General features: G+C 39.4%; 1 protein-coding gene across 1 annotated transcript; it reads right to left on the bottom strand.

Moving 5' to 3' along the window:
• Positions 1-699: 699 nt before the first annotated feature.
• On the bottom strand, positions 700-25,557 carry tgm1l1 (transglutaminase 1 like 1). The gene is made up of 14 exons (XM_034704011.1): positions 25,390-25,557; positions 18,112-18,407; positions 17,829-18,020; positions 12,931-13,182; positions 9,217-9,335; positions 7,778-7,885; positions 7,314-7,491; positions 6,684-6,822; positions 4,852-5,044; positions 4,365-4,518; positions 3,772-4,056; positions 2,289-2,449; positions 2,039-2,175; positions 700-1,940 (listed from the first exon to the last, which is right to left on the bottom strand). The coding sequence occupies exons 2-14, from the start codon at positions 18,404-18,406 to the stop codon at positions 1,796-1,798; spliced, it is 2,358 nt and encodes a 785-aa protein (XP_034559902.1). The 5' UTR covers position 18,407; positions 25,390-25,557; the 3' UTR covers positions 700-1,795.

Below are 25,557 nucleotides of genomic sequence, written 5' to 3'. Positions count from 1 at the left end.
TGTGTGTGTGTGTGTGTTTGCAAGGAGAGAAAGTATGCAGTCAGATTATGGGGTTTTAAGCACAGATACCCAGCCTCCTCCGTCTATGTCAGTGTCCCAGTTCAGCCACCCCAGTCCACAAAGTCTTGACATGCCCCTGGTGGCCCACAGAAGGAAACCATAATATGGAGAGGAGTGGAAAGGGTACTAGCAACCTGGTAAGAAGTCCCAGTATGCTGAAAAATGTCCTGGTAGGCCAAGGGGTTAACATTAGAAGTGGTGGTACAGTGTCCCGGAGTGTACGGCCCACTTACAGTACTGAATATACAGCATTGTGAACTGCAGATTATAAAAGAGAGGAATTTAAAAACTCTGAGTGTACTGTAGGTCAAAGGTAAAACTTCACAACCACTCAGTGTACTCAAGTACCTGCAACTACGTCAGCTATCAATTTCTTCAGTGATGAAATGCATTAAAGGTGTGTTACCTGTCTGCGCCAGCACACTTGGAATGAGTCACTGTACGGTAACAGATCCGTCATGCAGCATGTATATATTCCAGATAAAAATTGTTTAATTCGCAGAAACAGAGAAGGACAGGCAAGCACTTGTCTCCACTTTGATCCCTGGATTTACATCATGATTTCCCCTCAGTTACCTCTCTCCAGTGAAGACTTGTCTAACTGTGAGTACAAACAGGAAATCACTCAGGAGTCAGGCCTTCATGAATGTGTAAGTTTTATTACCAATGCAAAACATACAATACAAAAAAAGAACATTCAAGTAGATAAGGTAGATAAATAGTTTGCTATTGAAATAGTTTATTTCACATTGTACTCTGTGTTGAACAGACTAGAACCTGGTATAACTAAGGTGAGTTAAGGCCTCTGTGGTCTCTGTGGGTTTGCTGGAATTCACTGCAGTGGAGTCCAGATTTACAGATAAGTCACAAAATACTGTAAAGCTGATATCAGTGTATTATACACAAATAATGTAGAAACACACACAATGCATACAGAACATTCTTCCAAGGGGGACAAACAGCTTTGCACTCTGCAGGATGAGACATTTTAGTGTTGAATGTTGGCTTTTTGGATTTTCTACCACAAAAGGATGAAACATTTGCATTTCACTCAATGACTGAAACAACCTTTTCAGCACATCCTTTGAAAATATGCTCCTTTTTTGTCAGAAACTGGGGGAATTATAATGTGCCCTTTTGAAAAATGTCAATGCCAATTATAGAATATTCCCTTCAAAAACATCTCACAGTACCCTTCCTTCATGTAATCCAGGTTCATTCTGTCTGAAAATACATTTCACATCTTTTTCATCTCATGACAAGATCAATGAAAGGCTCAAATACAATATTTACATTATTACTAAATGATCATGACCCGACTTTAGGACCCTTCACTTCATCAGCTCAGTGTCTTGCAATATACTAGTGTTCAGACAGTGTGTGTGAAGATACAGCTTAGTTACTTCAATGCACGATAGCTTGTTAATCCAAGCACTTCATTCGCTGTGCACGCATTCAAACTTTACCACATTTAAAATTCAGCAAGGCAGAAGCGTGGATTCTTCTTTTAGTTACTATTTCAAGTTAAACAATAATACTGATAGCGCTACACTGACTAGCTAATCAGAGACTTTAACATATTCTAAAAATGACCGCCGTCAAAAAATAAACAAGAAAGTTTAAGATAAAGGATCAGAGCACACTATTCATATAATTTGAGGCTCTCAGTTTATATTTCATAAAGAAAATCTGATGTGAGAGAAGTAGGATGGGGAGCTAAGTTACCAGCGCCCTCTCAATGCTCATGGACAATAATATCAGCCACTCCGTGCACTTGAGTCAGCTGTTTACAGTCAAGAGACGCCACCAGCTTCCTGGGCCCGGGCTGGGAGGGGATGAAGTGCTCTGTCAATGTCACGGTGGAGAGACCGCCGACGTCGCTGGAAGGAAAATAAAAGTTGAATATTAGTCAGGAAAGGAAATGTGTGGGTAACAGAGAGTTGGTGGCAAGAGAGAGCAAGATGTCACATGTTCTTACCCGACAACTACTTCATGGCCTTTCTGCAGACCCAGGCCCTCCACTCTGAATATAACCCCTTTCAGCAAACGAGGCAGGGGGTTGGTGAAGGTAATCTTGGCTGCCATCTCTTTACCAACCACAGCGTCTCCCAAAGGCTGCAACACAACAAGTTAAAAAGAGTCAAAATGGGTGAGGAAAACAAGAACAATCTTTTCCTTTATTTTTCTTACAGTCTACTTGGAAAACTAAGACTAAAGTGCAAACGTACTGTGATGTTGAGGTCAGGTGTGCGGAGCCTGAAGGTGGTCTGGTTGGCTAATACTTGCTGGGTCTCAGAGACTCTGCCAGACAGGGTCAGCATCAGTGCAGCTTGATCCACCAGTTGGTTTTGGTACTGTTGGTAGGGCAGCAACCATTCAATGATCTTTTCTGTGGGAAGGTAAAAAAAAAAGAAACAGCTTAGCATCAGAGTTTTCCTTTGTTCTGCATTTTCAGATTCTTAGATTAACATAAGACAGGAAACAGAAGTTTACTGTGAGCCCAGCTGGTCCACACTTAACAAAACACAAACATATTTCATCTCCTTTGATGAATCCAAGACAAAAACATATTAAAGTTTTTTGTTTTTTTTTAGGGAATTCCTGAATGTGTCCGACAATAACTTGCAAAAAATCACTGTTAATAAAAACAGCCTTCTCGAAAGCTCCATAAATCTAAAAAACATGTAGATATTGTAGTGTGGTCTTTGTTTTTGAACCACTGCTAAGCTAAAATATGTCAGCCTACATTTCTAATCAAATTGTTATTGCTTCATGTTTGCCATATAGACAAAAGATTACGACACGCCTTTGTCCCATTCAATGTTATGAGTGGTTTTGCTCCTTTGTCTTGTACAACCAGTAGCTGATGTTAGCTTATAATGTTAGCTTACTTTTGAAGCTGTAATACTGACTTGTAGTTCAGTGAAAAAAATTATACAACATTAGAACATATATGTTTCTTTTTAGCTCTGTTTTGGTCACCATCAACTCCTGAAAAAGTATATCTGGTGATATAGCTGCTCAATGCTCTACTAAAAATATTCTATATTATATATTTTTTTGGAAACAGTTCCTTACTAGGTCCTAGACCAGGGGTTCCCAAACTTTTCAGCCCTGTGACCCCCAAACTATAGGTGCCAAAGACTCGCGACCCCCACTGTCCCTCAAAGTGATTTAATGTGGCTTCATTAAGTTAGTCTGCAGAAAATTAGCCTACCTATGTGAGCATGTGGCTGTGTTTCCTGCACTGTTATGAATTAACCTACTGCTACTGATGCTTTTGAAAATTAAGTGTTCACTAACTCTAAACTTAGGAGTCATCTGGCAAAAAGAAAGGCAGTAAACTCATCACATTTTCTATTTTCAAGGTTTTATTTTAAGTTTAGCTACTATTTTTGTAGATATTTTTTACGATAATGGGTAAAATGTACTATTTTTAGATAACTTTCAAATAAAAACATTTTGGAAGACATCTCACGACCCCTCATTTGTGTCTCACGACCCCCCTGGGGATCCTGACCCACACTTTGGGAGCCCCTGTCCTAGACAATGCTAATAGGAGCTGTTAGTCTAAAAACAAACAGTGGATCTGTGGGCCTTTGAGCTGTGTAGTGCTAGCAACAAAATTGTGCTATAAATTCCCAAGGCAGCCTTTGTAACATTCATGTGGTCATTGAATCCCTTTTTTGCTAATAGTAAACTTCAGCTAACCTTCATGGGGTGCCAGCTCCACCGGCATCTGCTCCTTCTTGATGGTGCCCTTCAGCACGCCAGTGTAGTACATGACGGCCACTTGGCTGTGCAGAGTAGTACGACGAGGCTGTGAGCTCAGGTTCTTCACCAGGATCTTCAGCTTGGCGTCAGCACCCATCTTGGGTCCCTCACCCTCCATCTTCACCTCCACGCTCACATCCTCTGCCATGGGTGAGGAGTAGACATCTGGCTTGCTGCCAAAACGACTGGCAGTCTCCACAGCGATGCGTTCCTCTTCTGAACCTGGTAAAGAGGGAGGAGGAGAAGAGTGAGGCTCATCTGTCTGGTGTTTCAGGATTTATTGACAGAGACAGGAGATATGGTGCGCAGTCATCCAAAAGAAACAAACAGAGGTGCATATTTAGAATTTCACAGGTTACTCCAGGGGTGAGATGAGAGGAATCTGAGTACTGTGTAATAATCTATGGAGCAATATGTTTCAAACATCACTTTTTAAGGCAGGTCCATGCAGCGTACTTATAACTCTGTTTGATTATGGAACATTCGTCTGGGAAGAAATGCAATTAGCAAGTCCAATACGCTCCAAATACCTTCATGGTGTTTGTACAGGTGTGTGATATCTGCCCGCTCATCTGAGCCCACTGCTTTAGTGCTGATGCAGTGGCCCACAGCCTTCTTCTCACTGTGGATCTGACTGAAAGTAGAGTCCAGGTTCCTCTGCCAGTAGATCTTGTCACTGTTGACCTGAAAGAGAAGTACCAACAAACATGATCATCTCATTCATCACAGTACATTCATATTTTCCCCTTTATTGTCATCCAGATCTCCATTAATCAGTTACTGTAGATGGAGGAGAAATCTATCCTTTATTAACCTATGAGGAACACATGGGAGTTTTGTATTTAGAGAAAATGATGCTGCAGCAGAGGGTATGTGCTACAACAAGCACTTAATTACATCAAGGCCTATCATTTTTTTGTAAAACCTGCAATTTTGCTTAATCATCTTCCTTCTTCTTCTAAGGATCTGAATAAACCTAATTACAGAGATTCCTCACTTTATAATTCTTGCACTCACCTCAGCAAAGACGAATGGCGTGTCGTGTTTGAGGTAGACCTGGCCAGAGCGGATGGCATTGACAGAGGCAGGGCCGCAGCGGAAGGTGCCCTGGCTAGTTTCCTGGGGAGTCGAGTCGACAGCCTGCCAGCCTCCGTGGCCAGGAGGCAGGTCTGGTCTCGCCATCCAGCAGTCATTCCATACGTGGAAATTCCTAAATATGAGTAAAATAGGTCAGTTTCTGATCTCCCAAAGTGTGATTGAGGGGAATAGCTTAGCATAAAGACTGGAAATAAAGAAAAGCTATCTTGGCTTTATCTACCTTTTTTAAATCTAAATATTTATTTGTAGTAAAATATGTTAATAGGTGCCTGAACTATTTGCTAGTGATGTTGATGACTGTAATTTTGTTTTAAAACCAGCCTTAAGACAAATCACTGCCCCCCAAGTGGACTGGATTGGAACAAGATAAGTGGATTTATTCATTTTTTAGATTCATTGTTGTGCTTTAATGCATTTATCAAGTGATAGGACGGTGAATAGAGTAGGAAACTGGGGGGAAAGAGCAGGGGATGTTATGTAAAGGGTCAGGGGTTGGAATCAAGCTTGGGCCACCTGTTTTGAAGACTATAGCCTCTGTATATGAGGTTCACTATTTAATCACTAAGCTAAAACAAGCAGTCCATGTACGTCAATTTTTGTCAGGCAGTCAAATTTATGCACAGCAATAAAAAGGAGGATCCTCAAGTGGGACTTAGTCCTCTGCATTCCTACAAATCTATTGGATTTTTTTAACTGATGTGCAACCACTGAAGTTAAGTTAGATATTTGCTCTTGTAGCTTTGCTTCACTTTTAAGTACAAAAGTGGTAGCTGGTAGTTAGATTTAACAAAAAGGTCAGGTATTCGATTTCTTAGATCTTTACACTGGCTTCCTGTCTGTCAGAGAAAAGACTTTAAAATCCTGCTGATGGTTTATAAAGCACTGAATGGTTTAGGCCCACAATACATTTGCTACTTTATGAACCATCTGGACCCTCTGAGGTCATCAGGTACTGGTATGCTTCAGTCCAAGAGTCTGAACGAAACATGGTGAAGCAGCGTTTAGTCGTTATGCACCACATATCTGGAACACACTCCCTGAAAGCTGCAGGTCTGCTCCAACTCTCACCTCTTTTAAATCAAAGATTAAGACTTTTTTTATTTGACACTGCCTTCATATCTTAGCTTATTTTAACTCACTTTAAATGCAATTTTGTATGCACTTTTAATATATTTGTAGTTTTCCTTTTCTTTTCTATGTTTCATTATACTTGTAATTTTAATTGTGCTCTGTTATGCTTGTCTGAATGTTTCCAATGCTTTTAACATTTTAATGTAAATCACATTGAGTTCCCCTTGTGTATGAAATGCGCTATACACGTAGAGTTGCCTTGCCTTGCCTTGATATATTTCAGATTTGTTTGACTAAAGTTCATGAACAGGCGTGCAGACTATGCAAAAGTCCTTATTCTGGATCGAACAGGATGTATTGATATTGTTGAAACCAGCAAACATTGCTACATAGATCGACTCAGCATCATGTGCCTGGAAGATATAAGTGATTTAGTCAGGGTAGGAAAGTGAGATCAATCTTCTTACGGACATTTTAAGAACATGCTAGCAGATGGATACCAGATTAACCTCTACAGTCTGAGAGGAATTACACATAATTGAAAGATCATGATGTCTACATATGTTGGTTTCAAGCTAGAGGGAGCTGATCTTAAGATGCTGTGCATTCCTAAAGTATGAATTTAACAGCGGGCAGTGTCTGAGCATGGTGTCCCAGGTATGTTAAGTAACACATCTCACCAGACAGAGTCGCTATTGAGGTAGTCGATTGGCTCCATTGCCTCATCGAAATAAACATCAGTGGTGAGAGACACATCAGTATCATGAGCAGACTGGAAGTTGGTCACACTGCGGGCAGGTATACCAAGACAACGCAACACTGGAAAGAAAAAATGTAAAGAGAGAGAGATAGAGGTCAAAACTGAATTATGTTCCCACATACTAACATATGAACATGACTACTGCAGGCATTCCTGCTAAGGTGGCATTTAAAGGGTTGCATGCAGACTTTATTATCCTGGGTGAATGAAAGGAACACATGTGGCTCTATCAGTGACAAAAGTAGGAGGTATGACAGGAATGCCGGTGCGATGTATTTAGGGTGTATATGAGCTATCAGCTGCAGAGCTATGTGCTAAGGTCAGCTAACTATCATGTGAGGGACCCTGTGTGCACGTACAATGAATGAAGTATTCTGTTGCAGAGCAGTGAGAGTTAATGGAAAGGGCCTGAAGCCATGATCACGATCATTTGACCGTTTATCAAATTCACATAAACACCAGGGAATGCAACACTCAGGGGTTCTGTTGTGGCGTTTGCAACATACAAACACCATCACATGCTTTTTCTTATGTTTTTTCTCATAGTCACCTGTTGTGGTGATCCCAGAGAAGACCCAGCACTGTCCGTATGACACAGGCGTCGCATCGGTGGCGTGGTATTTCCTCAAGATCTCTACGCTGCTGCTCCACGCTGCCGGAGAGACTCCATCAGCGTAATTCCCAGACCAGTTCCCCACCAGGACCCCAAAGTCATCCTGAGCGTTTATCTGCAAAAGCATGCACATAGTAAATTACAAATGAGTTTATCCTATAAATTCAAGTTGCCTGTATTTGATACAACACATATGGAGGGTACTTTGTATGTATTGTATTCATGGCAGCGTGGAGAAGGCTTTGGAATTTCATATTGAAAAAAAAATATTTTGCAAAAACACCAATGAAAAGTGAGCTGTATGAATGAAATATGTGCACATGGACTCTTGACCTGGGTATTTCTAATATCCTGGCTTATGCTAAGAAGGTAGAGGGATGTTAATATAAATTCAAACTCACCATCGCAGATATGACTCTAACCACATTGACAGGATCCCCTCGGCCAGATGCAGGCATGTCACTCTTCTCCAAGATAAACAGACACGCTTCCAGGATCCCCTCATGAAACTACAAACCAGGAGCAAAAGCCAATAGTTCAATGAAACTGGGAATTCTGACCATATTTCAGAGTAAAAACAGATGGTGCAGTTTAAAGTTATGTCATAAAACATGATGACGGTAACTTAAAAATAACTTTGAACAAACATTTTAAACACTGTAAGGTTTGTCAATTCTACCAGCCTCTTCACATGTGGTTAGAAATACAAATGTATTATTCTACTTTCACTACAGGTTACAGCCATGATGCTACAATACTCACTAAAACACCAAATGTGTTTTAATCTGCAGGTCCTGCTTGGGTGACATTTCTAATGACACAGTTTTCTTAATAGTCACACAGCTGTGTTAAATACTTGATTCTGATTGGTCAAAACCATAGACTGTAAAAAAAAGAAAAGGACGTTCGATTGCTCGGCTCGAATTGAGGCTGTCACAAAAACTGCCCCCTCTAGTGGCTGGCTGCAGTATAGGTCAAAAACTCTGTCTCCCCCCATTCATTTCAATGAAGCTGCGGTCAAACTTTAAAAAATAAATACACGTCGTAACAATGTTTCTTACATTTGTATGCTGTGGTGATATGTAGTTATTATTTGACTGTTTTGTGTTCAAGACCTCTTTTTTTCTGAAGAGTTTATTTTTCGTTAGTTATCAGAGGTTAAAAAATTGAGTTTTACTTCTGGGTTTGCTTTGATTGACAGCTGCCGTAGAGAGAAACTCTATAGGACCCTGGAAACACACAAATTCCCTACTGCGCAGACTCTGGCTGCAGAAAAATTACAAGATGTCAGCGTTCTGGAACGGGATATTTTGGCTTCAAAACCGTTCAATGGGAAAAAGCGGAGCAACGCTGTCCATTTTATATACAGTCTATGGTCAAAACCCCTGGCAATGGTTATTTTTCTAGTATTCCTATTATTCTGAATTGCAAAAGCAATACCAGGAACAGCTAGATCATATATATCATTTCAAATCAATCTGCAGAAAGGAGTTCAGACACATTTCACTTCTGCTTGTTGACACTGTGGCATAAATCTTTATTTTTGTTAGCATGCTAAATCAGTAAACTGAGATAAGGGAATATATTGATATGTATATTAGATTGCAGCTGGGTAATAAGTAGTGCACAGTGAGCAGGTGATTATGTGAATTAGAGTCCTGCCTGGGATTCTAATTCCCATCATACATGCTCACTGTACAACATCGCTTACATAAAAACTACAATTCTAACCCCTGTGAAAAATCAATCAGCATTTTTTGAGAAAAAAGAAAGAGAACTTTTCAAAATGTAATGAAGCTTTCACTTCTTTAGACACACGTCTTGTGTTGACAGTCCGTACCTGCCCATAGTTCCATGTGCGGGCACCTATTTGTTTCTCTGTGCCGTAGAACAGCCTCCCGATGTCATTCAGAACATACTCCTTCCTCTCCTCCTCGTTATCCATGAACACTGTGTCCTCTGCAAAGACATAACCACATTACATATACATACTGTGGCCTGGTGCTGGCAGTATAACACTGAGAGAATACTTTTGACCAGGCATGAACCCAGTGTACTAAACCAGTCGTGACACGAAATCCCTCTTCCCCTGACAGTAGGATGTGTTTTAATTCTATTGACTCTGGTCAAGGTTTTGGCTTCCTCCTTGTCTGTGAGACTGACGTAGACTCCATGCTTTATTCATCTCTGCTGTGACTATGGTGCTTAAGAATGTTCTCTCTTTTCACAAATTATGTGAAAGAGTCCCAAAAGCCAGGAAACAGTTAAGAAACACAATGAGTCCATGGACCTTGCTGTGGGGCCCAAGTTCATTTATGGGAAACAGTCTGCTTTGAGTGACATCATCACCGCAGACTTGGGTGTACTCCCCCTGACAGCTTCACAATATTTTTCTTTTTGTAATCTATTTTATCTTCTGCTGTTGCCTCTTTGATAACCAGAGAGTAAAACTAAGAAATAGACTTAAGGAAACTAAAAACTAAAGAAAAGAAAATAAGGAAAAGCAATAAAAGAACTAGAGTACTCAAGATGGGCATGAGAAAATGGCAGTGGAAGGAAGAGGTCTAACAAAATCACAAGGGATGGCTGAGAGGAAGAGGGGAAGTTATGCTTGGGAGGTAATGGGTGGAGGGAGAGTGAAGAATAACAGAGAGCGTCTTGAGATTTTACTGCAAAATGTAGAGGGAGGTGAGGTTGATAGCATCTGGCAGCTGTGATAATTGTGGTTTTCACTTCTTCGTCAAGATTTCTGCAATGTAGGGTGAGGCAGGCACACACAAACAAGAGGATACACCAAGGAGGAGGAGGAGGAGGAGGAGGAGGAGGAGGAGGAGGGGGCACGAAAACAGAGAACCGGGAATGGAGAGAGGATTGGGTCAATAGATGGTAAAAAAGAAAAAGAAAAGCAGCAGGATTGTATGGGAGTGGCGTATATAAAGTCAGGAAATACACATGGATGCAGTAAAAGCCAGGGAGAGGACAGGTTGTCACCAGCTGCAGGATTACTGTGAGCTCGCCCCGTGGCGTTTTCATACAGTAATTGTAGGATTTTTTACTTTTATGAGCGTGAGGGAGAGATTGGTCTCAGGAAAAAGGAGATTGAAGGAGGGAAGAGGAGATTGGGCTCGCTGCCAAGAGCAGCAACGCCATAATGAAAGACAGAGCTTCTCTTGATCAATTCCAGGCCTCCTGTATTTTATATTTGTATTTAGCTGTGTTGCAAATAAACTTATTTTGCTGAAATATCCTGTGTGGATGGTTTGCAGTGTTCTGCAGAGAGGAGAAACTACTGTAGGAGGAATAAACAATGGACCTCATTTCCTGAAATTATACCGACTGTATAATGAGAATAAAAATATTCTAAAACTGGGTCATACTTTCTCTTTAGATGCAGACATTTTGGAATTTAAATTGAAGTGTTAGAGAACAGTTTAGTCTCTGGATTTTGCAGGAAAAATAACATGATATGGGTCGTAAGCTACTGTAATAAATATTTTTAGACTGAGAATGATCAAATAATAATAATAATAATAATAATAATAATAATAATAATAATAATAATAATAATAATAATAATAATACATGTGTAAGGTGTCATTTCAACTACCAACAATCATCATAGACACTTGTAGTTCCACTCAGCATATTGAGAATTGAACACACTTTTGGTCTGTTGTTTCAGTTTAACATTTTAGAGACAACAGTCATGGAAAGTTTCCTGTTTATCTGAAGCCAGACTGACAGGTAAGCAGTAGCCCTGCACATCTAGGAAACAAGCTTTATCAGTTCTGCTTATCATCTCTACTGAGTTTAGTTTTTTGTAACCAGTAGATTTGTTTGTGGAGTTTTTTAAATGTCTTCTTACTCTTAAAATTGTTTGGGTGAAAAATATGTATGCTTATGGGAGAGATTTGCTGAGAGCTGTTTGTTGCAGTTGCTTGGCTAACCAAGTGTCTAATCTTGAGTTAGAAAATGAAACTAAAATGTGAAAAATACTTATAATGTTGAAATAAAGAACAATGAAAAAAAAACTGAAACTGTGTTGTTTGTATAAAGAATAAGGAAGAAACTAAATGAAACAAAATTATAGAAAGGTCTCTAGCTTTTGTCTTTGTAGTTGTATTTCATATCAAACAAGTACACAGCCTGATATATGCGTTATGGTTTCTCTCTCTTCTGATTTTGAATATGTTTTTTTTTTTTATAAAGGGGTGATGTTTTGGGACATTTTTATGCAATTATTTTTCTAGTTATTTAAGGTCTCACTCCTGGAAGAGTCACATTTAACAAAATACTTAAAACCAACACTAAAATGAAAAAAACGTTGCTAAAACTAAACATTTAAAAAATGTGGACAAAAAAAAAACAGCATTCAGACCTAATGAGAACTGAACTGAAATTGAAAATAAAAAGTCAAAATGAATAAAAAAAAGTTCTCTGTGAGGAACTCTCAGTTTGTGTCATCTCTGGAAACCATTTGCACTTAGTTTGTGTTTTGAATAAAAAGGCTGCTTCTTCAGTTCTGTAAATGTCTGACACCTACCTTCTCCAACCCCCCAAATCACAGCACAGAAACCAAAGATAGTCAGTCTTGTTGCTTATGTACTTTTTTTTGCCTTTGTAGATCTTTCAGAGGCATAAATGTGAATTCCAGCCTGTTTATAACCAATCAAAAACTCCTCAAGGGATCTTTAAGTCTGACCATGTGTTTATCTCGCCCACAGCTGAAATCTTTTGAAAAAGGCTCCAGAACAAAATCACGTTGTTGATGTAAACTAAGAGGTGATATTATGTCGATTGTGTTTATGGAACATTTTGCTGCCTAAACAAAAAAAACAACCAGTGCATGTAGGTTTGACTGAGTAAAAGTACTCTTGATTAAACACTATGATGAACCTGTTTCCCTTAAGAGCACTTTGAAAATGTAAAAAAAAGTGTTTTAGAAGTTTCATTTAAGATCACCAAATGTGATAAATCATGTCTGTATGTATTCATAAGATGTTTGGTTGTGCCATTAAAGATCTATTACATCTTAAATCCAATCTGTTTCCATTGCACACATAGCTCAGTGGTGCATAAGTGAGATAACTAAGAGTTCCAGAAGTTTTTGAACCATAGCCAGTAGAGTTACATAACACACCCACCGTCATGCTGCACCACTTTGATGGACAGCAACATGCTTACAGATGGACTTGGCCTCTTTCACCCTTGTGTAACCTTACATCAGGATTCCTGTCAGAGATTTAACCACAATTCTGACATGAAACTACTCTGTTCCAGTATTTACCGACAGAGTGATGCCGCTATTCATAGGACACTATGTTCTACAAACAGTTTCCCTCACAGTTAGGCTGCAACAGACAGTTCCCCTTTAAAAAACACAACACTTATTACTTTAAAGGCATGAGGATGGTATGTTCCTGAGCTGTCTTCTCTTCCTTCATTTCTCTCCTCTTATCACCTTTGGTTCGTCTCATTTTCCTTCCTCTCCTCCACATTCCTGCCCTCAATCTTGTAAACCCTCAGCCCTGCTCACACCCACTGCCAATCTTACCTTCACACCAAGGGTTGAAGAGAATGACGATGTTCTTGTCGGAGTTGTAAGTAGTTGTTGCTTCGCCCTTTGTGGAGCTGGTTGTCACAGTGAGCCCGTACAAGCCAGTCACAGCAGTGGCCGGTGAGTTGACGGACAGCTTGATCTTGTTGCCATTATGCTCGACAATCTTGGCCTCCCAGCGTTCATCCTCCAGGTGATCCACCAGGGGAATGATAACATGGGTGCCTTTGGACACCATGGGCAGGGGACCTGAACAACAGAGGTTACATTTGAGTCATGTTGCAACAGAATGAACCAGAAAAGAAGAAACAAAATGAAAAACGGTTACAGAAATCACAGGAGCTACAGACAGATGTGGTATGATGCATGTTGTACTTGTAGGTGGTATTGCACTAAACAGTCTTTGGATCTATGCTCAAAATTCCCCCTAATAAAAGGTGTAGTTTTGACACTTTGTCACACATGCTGAATCACTTGTGCAGAGTTTAAAAAAGAAAGCTTGTCACCACTCACAGCAGTCTGTTAAATAGCAAAGCACAGCCTTTAGATTATGACGTAGCTCAGTATAAAAACTTTGTATAAGAACAGCCCAGCATCCTCATATCTTAGTTTATAAGCCAGACATTTACAGCTATAAAGTATGTTCATCATGGCTTTCTTGCCAGAGTTAGAGGGGCTGTTTTCCCCTGCTCCTATAGCCTTAAGCTAAGCTAACAATCTGGCTCTGGCTCCACATGTAAGAGTCAGATGCTTGGGAGTTGGTGATCTTATCTTTAAAGTCTTGGCAAGAATTTGGCTTTTTTTTTTAATCCAAACTGAGTGTGTAGTGCATTTTTTGTGAACTGCAAGTTTATTTATAAAGCACCATTCATACATAGAGAAATTCAAAGTGCTTTACAGAGTTAAAAACAAAAACCAGAACAGTAACAATCAACAAAAACATACAGCAAACACTTAAACATTTAAATTTTATATGCAGCCAGTTATGTTTGATCTACTCTCTCTCTCTCTCTCTCTGTACTTATGTAACTTAACGTAAATAGTGTTGGGTCTTATTATTTCTTTAAATTAGGAGGGATTATTATGAATAATCAACCCCCTTCACTGCTCTGAAGTCTGTATCTTGCAGAGTCTTACTGTCCCGCCGGACAAAGAATCAAAACTGATCTTGTCTTAACCGAAATTAACCTTTAATCATTCGATTCATCTCAGAACTTCTTCCCAAGGATTAAGACTCACACATTGAATCTTTTCTGTGTTGAGTCGCAGCCCGAAGCTGGCTCAGACCACTTGGCACCCCTGCAGGGTTTCCCGTATGCCCAAAGTGTAATCTAATCCCCCAGTCAACAAAATAACTAGCTGAAATTATTGTTATGCAAAACGATTGACAATGGAGTAAAGCAAAAAAACACAAGAGCTACCAAAACGTCTGCAAGTAACAGTTCCTCTACTAGAATCTCTTTTGATGAGAGTGCATGTAAATGTGTATGCACACAAGCATTTACTCTGTGTGCATCTATGAATAACATTTTCCTTTTTATGTGTGATTGAAGATTCCAGTCATGCAGCAACTCAAAGTGCTTTCAGATTCCTTCCTTTTACTTATCTGAGCTATCTTTGAAAAGTGGCTCAAACAAAGAAGTGGCAGGAGAGGGATTCATTGCAACATCTAGTTTGGAACAGAGTAAACACCTTTTTTTTCTATCACAGTAATTGTAAGTTTGTTCCCACACAGCCATATCAAACTAGGAAACCACATGCATCACAGCCCTTCATCCGGCTGTGCATGGTTTGTCTGAGCAAACAGCATTTCGGGGCTGTCTCACATCGCACACACACACACACACACATCACTGCAGAAACATCTATTTGTGAATATTTTATCTCTGACTATTAGCTTGGATGTTGTTAGCCCTGTTGAATTACTCAATGTTTTGCTAAAGGCTGACGAACTGAGAAGCTAAAACGAGTCAGTCCAAACTTTAATTACAACCCATCGGCTGGTTTAAGACTTATTGGATGCTTTCCTCTCAGCTATTTGCTTTGTGACACCCAGCTGGGCTTAAGCTGCTATTTTCTCAAGCGAATATGGAGTTTATCAAGAAACCATTGTTCTCTATCTGACCACAGCAAGGACTTCCTCTCTCATCTCTGCCTGCTAGAAAGGAAATCGATGAAAAAAACACTCTTTTTTTTTTCTCCTGGAAAAAACCGTCACCCCTACTGAAAATTGACTTCCTAGTTGACTAAAAATAACAGCTTAGGAAGCAGCAGTGACACCGAGCAACACCTTAAACACAGCAAACGTGACAGTGAAAGCAGAGGTAACGAGAGCCTGTCTTTGTGAGTCAATATTTATCTTATTCCTTCTTGTAATTGTACTTTAAGCAGCAGGTGACAGCAAACCCCTTCCCTGTGGTGATGTAATGGCCTTTTATTCCCAAGTGCACAGTGGATCGCTGTAGTATGAGGCCTGTAAATACCAGGGCGAGGTGTCCGGTGTCCTGAAGTCTGGAAACTGTTAACACTGTGGGGTATTGGGTGGAATCCAAAACTTGTGGTGTGGTTCTGGTTGAGCCGTCGCTTTATTTAAATGTGCTCGCTATGCATGGCATCTTTACCACATTTCTCATGCTTTGTTTTGAATCAGTTGCTCTTCACTCTGTGATTCTCACAAGCTTGTAGCGGATTCTGGTTCAATGGGTACTCCTGTAGTTCAACACATTAAAGTTTGTTGTTTTAACACAATGACTACTTTTAAATCTTTTAACCCTCCTATTATGTTGTGGGTCAAATTGACCCTTTTTAAAGTCCAAACCAGCTAAATAAAGAATTTAAATCTGGGCAGCATGTGACAGAAGAGGTATCATATTAATTTATCAACATCACTTCTTAAAAAATCAAAAAAATCAAAATGTAAAATAAAATAAACAAAAATCAATATCCTGTTAAACTACTGTATTTATATTTAGGGCTTTCCAATGTACATTAAAATAGTTTTAACATTAATTTCAATGAAAAAAGAGCGAGTAATCCTCATTGAACCATGATCTGAGAATTAAAAAACACCAATGGAATAAATCTTGATTTAAATGGTTAGTAAGGGAGTTAAAAATTAGATTAAAAAAATGTGTATTGGGATTTTTTGGGGTTCTGACACTTTTGGATAATTGAGTGGTCAAATTGACCCAGGAACATTATTGCTGTTCCAGAGAAACAAACATAACAGGAGGGTTAAAACACATACATTGTCTTCTGCATCTTTGTTTGTTTGGTGCAGGCTATACCTCACAAGTCTGGCAACACTACATCAGTGCAACACAACTTGTTTTAAATGTTTTATTGTAATGATTATGTTTTTAGTTGAATCTATCAAGAGTAACTTTTAGCTATATGTTTTAACTGTCGGTTCAAATTCTAACTATGTACCTCTGTGTTTTAGCTATCTACCCCAACAATTTTCGGCTTTTTAAACTGTTTAATAACCATCTTTTTTTTTGGCTAATTGTTTGCTATTTTTGTTTTCTTCAATGCTACTCCCCCCCCGATCTTTTTCAACTGTTAGTCCATTGCTTGGAGGAACAGGCTGTTGTTTTTTGCAGAGTGTATGAGTTAGGCTACTTGTCAATAGTCAGTGTTTATCCCACAGCCCCTTTTTGAAAAACATCTGGACAACCAATACATATGTGTCACCTTCACTAATAAGTGCTACAACAAAGTGATGAAAATTGTTTAAATTGAGCGTCCACTTACACCAACATTAGTGTTTTGGTCCGAGTCTCTTAAAACTAGCTACATGTCTTGGTGGGGTGTTGATAGCCTAGCTTGTTTGCTAGTTCCCAAGACAGTTTCTTGGGAACAATAACAGGGCAGAGCTGACCGACCTTTGACAAGTATCTCACACAGCCCTACTTTAAAAACACCCAACTATCCCTGTTAAGCTAACACTTCATCTGTTTAAGCTAAATCGTTTCACCTTTCGTAAAATGCTATTTTTATTCCAAGTATGTGTTCCTTTTTAGCTAGCTGTTCCAGACATTCGTCCTTGACTAAGCTATAAAATAAAACTGTTTATGTAATTATTTAATCTTCAACTAAACTATCATTTTTTTAAATGTCATTCTGTATAGCTAATTAGTTCAACTTTGTAGCTCCTTTTCTGTTTTTTGCCACTTTATCTAACTATTGTGACTTTTCTGAGACTGATTTCTACTCACAACTTAACACAAACAGTTTTTCTAACTATCCAAGCACTTAAACATATTGCACATATACATGAGCTAATTATTTGAACTATGTAGCTATTTGTCCCAGCTCTCTTGGTTAGTTTCATTGCTAACTTTCACAAATGTTGACCCATTAGTTTTAGCTAACAGTTTAAATAGTTTATTCATGGATTTTAGCTTCTTTAAAATTTTAGACTATCTTCACTATATTTTATGTGAATTATGTGTCTTGGAGTTTTTGTTAGTTTCTGTTCAACCCAACGTTAATAACTGTTGTCTAATACTTTGAGTTAAGTATGAAGACCTTAACTTTTAAAACTTCTGCCTTTGGAAATAAGTTTAGTCACTGTACAACCAACAAGTTTCTTCAGCAGTTTGTCTTTGTCTTTGTCTTGCTGTTCCATTTCAAAGTGTTTTTCTGCAGTTGTATTTCACAGTTGTATCAGCCTGTTAGGCACAGCACTGTCTTTCTCTGTCTGTCTTTAAAATGTTTGTTTGTTTGGGCAATCTAAGAGCATTTTTTCTGCTTGGGGAAATTTGATGCAACCCAATATGACACACTAGGATTTGGTTATAACTCTGAAACCCTGGACCTTCACACTAATGTAAATAATTGATTTTGTTGTGAGGTGTGAAGACACTCACAGACACAGTTCATCCATCCCATACCTGTTCTCAGATCCAGATGCATTTTGTGAGTGTCCGAATTGAAGGGTCTATTTAGCTCCAGCTCCATCTGGAACGTCTGTCCTCTACGGATGATCATATTGTCCCCCTGGAACAGGTCGGTGTGGTGCTCCAGTCTGTTCTGGCCCTTCTTGGAGCTCAGCAGGTCCACAGAACGCACCAGCAGCTTCATCTCTGAGGTTGAACATGAATTTAAGATGATATTTCTATGGATCTGACATTTTCTGTATTAACTCCAAATTAGCACAGAGATCAGTGGCATTACCTTCCATCTCCTTTGCTTCTCCATTCTCAGGCTTGGGCTTGGTGGGCTCTGGTGCCACAACTGGGGATGGAGTCGGGGTTGGGACTTTGACCAGATCAGTTACATCATAGGAGGTGCTGTTCTGGCGCTTACAGCAACATGGACACATCTTCCTGAACCAGCTGCGACAGCCCCCCTCATTCTGGTCCTTATCCCCATCCTTGTGGATGCTCAGCTCCACCCTGGTGGGGGGTGAAGCTCCGGGGAAACGCCCCACATCTGCTGTGCCTCGTACTGTCAACCGCTCACCTGGCATTCTGGGAGAAATAGTGGAGATGCTATTTAGATTCAGGAGTAAAACTGTAAACAGTGATTATAGTAGTAGTACTTTAAGTGTTACAACAGCAAACAAGACCTCCAGCATAAAGACTGACTGTTTCTATGTGGTTACTTTGATGTCTGAAACTGCTGCTGCAGGGAGCTGACTAACAACAATGGTTCTTTTGTGTCTTTTCATGTCAAATATTCTCAATGAGTGATACATTTGACTGCTAAAGAAAAATAAGATGTTTTTTTTTTGTTTAAAAAATACTTACACATGTACAGTATGTCAGCAAAGATATAAGAGTTACCAGGGGAGGTCTGCAGGGAATGCCACAATTGACATACACCAAAAGTTCCTCATAGGAGCATTAATATAAGAAGACTTAACCCTCCTGCCTTTGCTGAACCTGACATGTTTGAATACATTTCAAACTGAAATCTCTAAATTGAAACGGAAAAGTTTCAACAAGTCATGTAAAGATTAAATGGAATAGAAGCCCAAAAGGGCGGCACAAGAACCCAATGTGAAGCAAGACCCTGAGTCGAATTCCTTCAGGGTTATATTTCCCATGACCACTGGCTATAAAAATAATCCTGGTTATTACCCGGCAACCAACTAGATATACAAACAAGTCAAGACAAAGTGTCAATCTAAATTTGATTTTATTGATTTAAAAAGGATTTATTTATACAGCTACAAAAATAGTCCTTAGTTTCAATGGTTGGTAGCCTTTTTATGGCTATAGTGTTCTTATCAGTTAATACATTTTGAAGAAACATTAAAGTGATTTTTTTTTCTGTTTCCTTTTGAAAAGATTCAGAAAATCACAGCAGCCCCTGTATAAGGTCTTCTAACTTGTTGGCTTTTTCTTTTAACTCAACCAGTCCCGTAACTCTGCCAAAGCTCATACTGTGTTTGGGTTTGTGGTTCCTCCTTCACTCAGCTGCTTGTGTTCTTTCACGTTGTTCACTAATTTCAGCTGTTTTAACACTTCTGGTCTTCTTGTCTCAGCTGGTTACTGGTAAAGCTTTTAACCACCAATCTACAGTTTGGTGCTCTCCAAATACATTGAGAGTAATATTGAAATGTCCTTCATGTTCTGGCCTTAAAGTGGACAACAGCTTTCTGAAGTTTAACCAAAACATGTTGTCACTTAACATACTTGTCAAGAAGCTTTAAATTTGGCATTTGTGTTTTAAGGAACAAAGAAAAACCACACTCAACAAGAGATATGAAAATAATTTGGGGAAGTTTTTTGGTATATCATTGTGACCACTTCTTTAACGTTGTTCATTCATTTCAGCGCTGTTTTAACACTTCTGGTCTCCGTGTCTCAGCTGGTTACTGGTCAGCCTTTAACCACCAATCTAAAGTTTGGTGCTCTCCAAATACATTGAGAGTAATATTACAATTTCCTTCATGTTCTGATGCTATTGGAAACAAATGTTTTTGTCACATAGTCAACAGGAAGAGGTGAAATCATAAACAGTACATTTGATGTGCTGTGACTCCTTTCTGTGGGTTGATGTGTGTCATGTGTGATCAGGTTGTCTCTGGTGTCGCCATTACTATTGAGAATTAATAACCATCGTTAAGGGCTTTGACCAATCAGAATCGCATATTTAACACAGCCTGTTAAATAGTAAGAAAGTCATGTAATAAAAATATACAACCAAGGAATCTACTGATTTAGATTCATGAATGTTGCAGTATGTGATTGTCCCATACAATGGATACAACCAAAATGTAGGAGGTCTCAAACCCTTAATGCTGCTTGCAGGTCTTCAAAATTAAACATGGTCAACCTGCCCTCATCACAGGCCTTAAAGGGGACAACAGTTTTCTGAAGTTTAACCAAAAACTGGTTTTCAATTCTCACATTACATACTAGTCAAGAAGCTTTAAATTTGGCATTTGTGTTTGAAGGAACAAAGAAAAAACACACTCAACATGAGATATGAAAATAATTTGGGGAAGTTTTTTGGTATATCAGTGTGACCACTTCTTTAACCCTCATGATTACCACGGGATGTTGCAAACCCTTGCAATAGTGATGATCGTCATTTAAAAAAGTTTGGTAGCCTTATGCCTGGTTTTGGTTTCTTTTCCACACAGTAATATCTTACTGGGTCTGCTCTCTCATAGTCCCTGTGTAAGACTTGACTAAATTCATGGTGGTCTATTCAGAGTAGTTGGTACTCTGTTTCAGGAAATAGATATTGCAGTTGTTTTTTGTTCTGAAATGAAATGCATGGGAAGATGAAATCTCAGGAAAAAAGGTAAGTAAAAGCAAACTCATTTGCAACAATCAGTCCAATGTGAGAAAATGTTGTGCAGCTCAAATCTTGTGCAAATACAGTAGAAAGAAAAAGATGGAAATCTTGGAACATGAAATTGCTTACACACTGCAGAGGTCACACAGTGTGCTCCAGAACATTTCATCCAACATGACTTTGTATTCAAAACAATCTGATTAACAAAACTCTCATCCAGTTCTTCTTCTTCTCTCTTTCATCTACTCGCCACCAAGCAGCCAGTTCACTTTTTCCCACAATTATCACGTTCCAGAAAAGCACCCTCTTTAACCTACTGGATTTCTTAGAGCATTCTGGGGTATTTAGCCTTCAGCCCTCGTTGGCTCCAGTCCTTGAGTAATCTCACATACCTCCTACAAGCAGCTGGACTCCATCTGCCTCACCCCAGCTGTTGGAGTGATGTAGTTTATGTGTACATAACTCTGAGTGCACATATACTACCATGTGTAGGTGTCCAGTACAGTAAATCCTATGATTTATCTCACCGTCACATCCCCACCCGCCCACATTGCACCAATAATCACAGTGATATCAGCTCATTTGTCACAGTTAAGATAATCCTGTCCTTCCTGCACATCCTCAGATTTGAAACCCGGGGTCAAATGTCACACGCCAGAAGTCAACATTGGGAAAGTGATTTTTTTTTACAAGAATGAGAAGTCAGATAGAGGAGGAATTTTCCCTTTGATCTCCTCTTTTGTCTCCTTGTTCTCACCATATGTTACTTAAAACCATGGCTTATACACGTCAGATGTTTTTAGCTGCTTCTCCCTACAAAATATAAATCTATATCTTCAAAACATTAAAGCAGCCTTGGGAGTTATGTTTGCTCTTGTAAAAGACACATAAACTCTAATGAGCAGGAGTAAGTCACAGAGTAAGGGGAATCACAGGGTCATTAAGGAGATGCTGGGTTTATGAGGTGGTTAATCTAATAGAAAACACAACTCTCTTCTCCGAGCCCCGCCTCTCTGAATGGCTTTTGTCTATCTTTCAACACTTGCACAATACAGAGCGGAGGCAACAAGGCCTACGTAAAAGTGTCCTTAATATGTACTTAATGATTACTTGCATGATAAATGCTGAAATAAATGTCAACATCTTGGTCAGTTTATGGTCCGTGGACACATTTAAATGTGTTGTTCTTACTTTGCATGCTAAAAAGCAAAGTCTGATATAAAACAAGTAACATATTCAGACGACCATTCCTTCATAAAATAAGAGATTCAGAGTTGTTATCTTACTTAGAAAGTTGCCTTATCTAAATCAGATCCCTCTATCACTGCTAGTCTACTTAAGGTAGTGGCATTGCAAAATAGGAAGCCTCTGGGTTTAGGCATGATAGACAGATGATGAGGAATGGGAGGGTTTGAGTTTGAGATAGAGAGACCTGATATGTGGGGAGCAGTGAGTCAGGGAAGACATGTAGTATAGGGTCATCATGACCAGGAGTCAAGTCAGCAACCACCGCTAAGAGAACTACAGCCTCTGTATTTCGGGTACAGAATAAGTTGCCAGGCAAAAACCAGCACCCCTCTCTTTGGGTTGCCAAAGTCAAACTGAATGTTATCATAAGAAACCTGATTGATTTTGATTGATATGACTTCACCTGCTCTGAGAATGTGTCATTTACTTGTTTTTTTTAATGTACTTTTTTGGAGGGCTTTTTCTGTGCCTTAAAGCAGTGGTTCTCAAAGTGGGGTCCTGGGACCCCTGGGGGTCCGTGTACCATAGCGTGGGGGTCCGTGAAATAATTAAAATACATTTCCAATAAATTATAAAATTGTACTGTATCATTAAAAACAGCATATATACAATTGTTAAGATACCATTTGGTGGCTCAAATGGATATGAGTCTTGCTACTGTTAATTTTCTGAAAGCGTTTTAGATCAATTACTTGAAAAGTATAAATGCTGTCATGTTGAGTCCACAAGGAATGCAATGACCCTCTGTTTTAAAGTATAAAAGTGGTATTTACATGATTCAAATTAAAGTGTTATCTGTTTATCACTATGGTACAGGTCTGAAGTATTTACATTGATACGTTTTACAATACAAATAGTTCCAAGGGCAACTAAGAGTGCAAATGGCAGTAAGCATGTGCTTAATCTATGTTACAATTACGAGGGGGTCCTTGGAAAATGTTCTCACTTGTATGGGTCCCTGGATCCAAAAAGTTTTAGAACCCCTGCCTTAAAGAGACTGTTCTTACACAGCTCTCGTGATTTTACACAACATGTCACATTCACACACTGATTTCAGAGGCTGCTATGTAAAGTGTCCATCAGTATTACCTTATCACATTCACACACCACTGGCTATGCCACCAGGTGCAAATTAAGGTATAGTGTCTTGTCCAAGGACACGTACTGCTGGAGCTTGGACAGCCAACCTACTGAGTGCGAAACTTCCAAGTTTTTCTGGACATATGTGTGGGAATTCAAATGATCCAATTAATCACTGACATGCTGATGTAGGAGTAGGAAAACACACACCCATTCTTAGTCAAAGCAGTGAAGCTGTGATTGGACAATCCCTGTTCATGGTCAGATAGTATCAGTGCACATCTAGTTACTCATGCATTAATCCCAATGTCCCTTTTTACTGTTTAGCGTGCAGCTTTTCAAAATAAAGCTAGCATTGAGGCTGAGCAGGTGAACTGTCTGAACTGAGGTGGCATCTAAAGAGAGTCCCTGCACCTACATACAGGTGAGCAGCAGTAAGAGTCTCTGATTAGATGCTGTTTACACCTTCTATTGATCCCACTGTTGAATTTTCCCACAGTGCATCAGTCAGGCTGAGTCTCTGGTTTAAAGAGAAAGGCAGTGATAGTGAAGTTATGTGGTATAGTTCAAAGGGCACAGCAGCTGAGGGATGGGTGGTAGGGAGGGGCGCCTCACAGTGTCAGACACTCAAAATCCATGTGTGTAAATATAAATGAGTGAGTAAGTGTGAGTGTGTGTGCATAACACGTGATTTTAAGTTCTGATTTTGCGACTCCTTGTCTTCCTGAGTTCATCTGCTGGTCAGATAACACTCCCCCTCCCTTAAACTGTTTCCAAATCATCAAAATATTTGGCAAAACCTTGCTAATCATTGTGAAGCACACAATGGATCACGTCAGCTGTGAGTGCTGCAACATGATCTCCACCCAAAACTGAGGTCACTCTCGGACCTCTTCTCTGCAGCTTTATCTTCATCTCTAACTTCAGTCAGATGAAGATGGAAAATAAATAAAAAAGGCTTCACAGGATTCAGCAGATTTTGGTTTGAAGTACTGAAGTTCATTACTTCCTCTCGCAGCACACTCTGGGTGGCATGATATTTTGGGTGATGCAGAGCAAGATGCAGTTATAATTGGCATAGAAATGCTGCATACATTTTTTTTCTCTACTACAACAGCAAAAGAAAAGCTCTCAAAACTATTTTCTTTCTAATTTGTGTCTTCCAGCCTTTAAAAAAACCCACGTTATCTCTCTACTGCACCTTTAGTGGCCCAAAATTGCCCAATTAGCCTCATCCACTCAACCTTATATAAAACCTTGAAAAGCCATTCCACAAGATTAATTTTCAGCAGCTTCACTCTTCCCTCACTCTTCAATGCATAAACTGAAATGGATTTTTAATACAGCCATCAGTTGAGCTTGAAAACAAGTGCTTCTTCTTCATCCTTTCATCCCTCCCTCCTGCCTATCACTTCCACATGTATCACTTCTTCCATCACGCCGTGCCCTCTCTGCACTTCTCCTCTCTCAGTTTGTGTTGGCATGCCAGCTCGGCTGGTATGCACACTGGCCTCTGCGATAAGCACATCAAATTCAAGACAATGTTCCCAAACAACAATGCTGGGCCTGTTTGTCTGCTGATTGTAGTAGAAGAAATAATAAACTGATTACATTAGAAAAAAACATTAGTAGTTAAAGCACAGTAGAGGCTGTGAATGCCATTATGCAAAAATAAGATCAGCTGCAGCTGGTTGGATACAAACCAACACGGCTGGGAGGATGAGAAGAAGACTGCTTAGTGTTTTTACTAAACAGAAAACAGAACACAACAGAAAACAGGCTTCTAGGTGTTTAGAATGAAGGACAGGCCTCACTCTTATCAGGAGAAACCAACCAGGGGAATTGATAAATTAAATCTTGGTTCCAGCTTAAGTTCTGAAAGACCATGGAGTAGAGGAATGGAGATTCTCAGAATCAATGTTGTGATTTGTTTTGAAGCGGTTAGACCTTGTGCTGTTTTCCCTCTTTTTGTAACTTTATGTTGATGAAATGATTTTTTTATCTACTGTTTTTGTATCAATTGAAAACATTTTAGAACAAATTATACATTGGTATTTATAAGTTTGAATCCCTTGTTTTTGTTGTTGTTTCCATTTTGTATTTACTGATCAGTTTGTGCTCAGAAGAATAAAACTTCCCTTCCATTAAAGCCTTTGAATATTGAATCGCAACACAGTCTAATTCCTCTTCTGTGAGACTTTAAAATCACTCTCTGAAAACCACAACATAAACATATGACTGATTATCACAGAGACTTCCCGTGGTCCACGAGAAACCGTTATGTCATGCGCGCACCGCTTCAAGTTCACTGAATCCTCGCTCCCTTACAGGACAGCAAAAACTTGGAGAAGAAGAAGTGAGTGAGAGTCTTACTTTATCTTCGTGGCTTCTCCTCTGGATCAGCGATGAATCCTCAGTAAGTTTCCCTCAGCGTGAAACTTTTGGAAAGTTCTCTCTCCTCACCCGCTCCGCTCCTGGATCAGAAATATTTATACGCCTGTCCTGGTATGCAGTCTTCAGCACGGTCCTTTAAGCTGATAT

Source organism: Notolabrus celidotus, chromosome 15, assembly GCF_009762535.1.
Source record: "Notolabrus celidotus isolate fNotCel1 chromosome 15, fNotCel1.pri, whole genome shotgun sequence".
NCBI classification, from domain to species: domain Eukaryota; kingdom Metazoa; phylum Chordata; class Actinopteri; order Labriformes; family Labridae; genus Notolabrus; species Notolabrus celidotus.
The sequence above is the reverse complement of the archived record's forward strand: the minus strand, read 5'-3'. Positions and strand labels throughout refer to the sequence as shown.

Coding starts and splice junctions, on each gene's coding strand:
- tgm1l1 (XM_034704011.1), bottom strand. CDS start 18,406: ATGCCAGGTGAGCGGTTGACAGTACGAGGCACAGCAGATGTGGGGCGT. Junction 2,176..2,288: donor CACCTGACCTCAACATCACA/GTACGTTTGCAC, acceptor GTTGTGTTGCAG/CCTTTGGGAGACGCTGTGGT. Junction 1,941..2,038: donor GGCCATGAAGTAGTTGTCGG/GTAAGAACATGT, acceptor TTTTCCTTCCAG/CGACGTCGGCGGTCTCTCCA.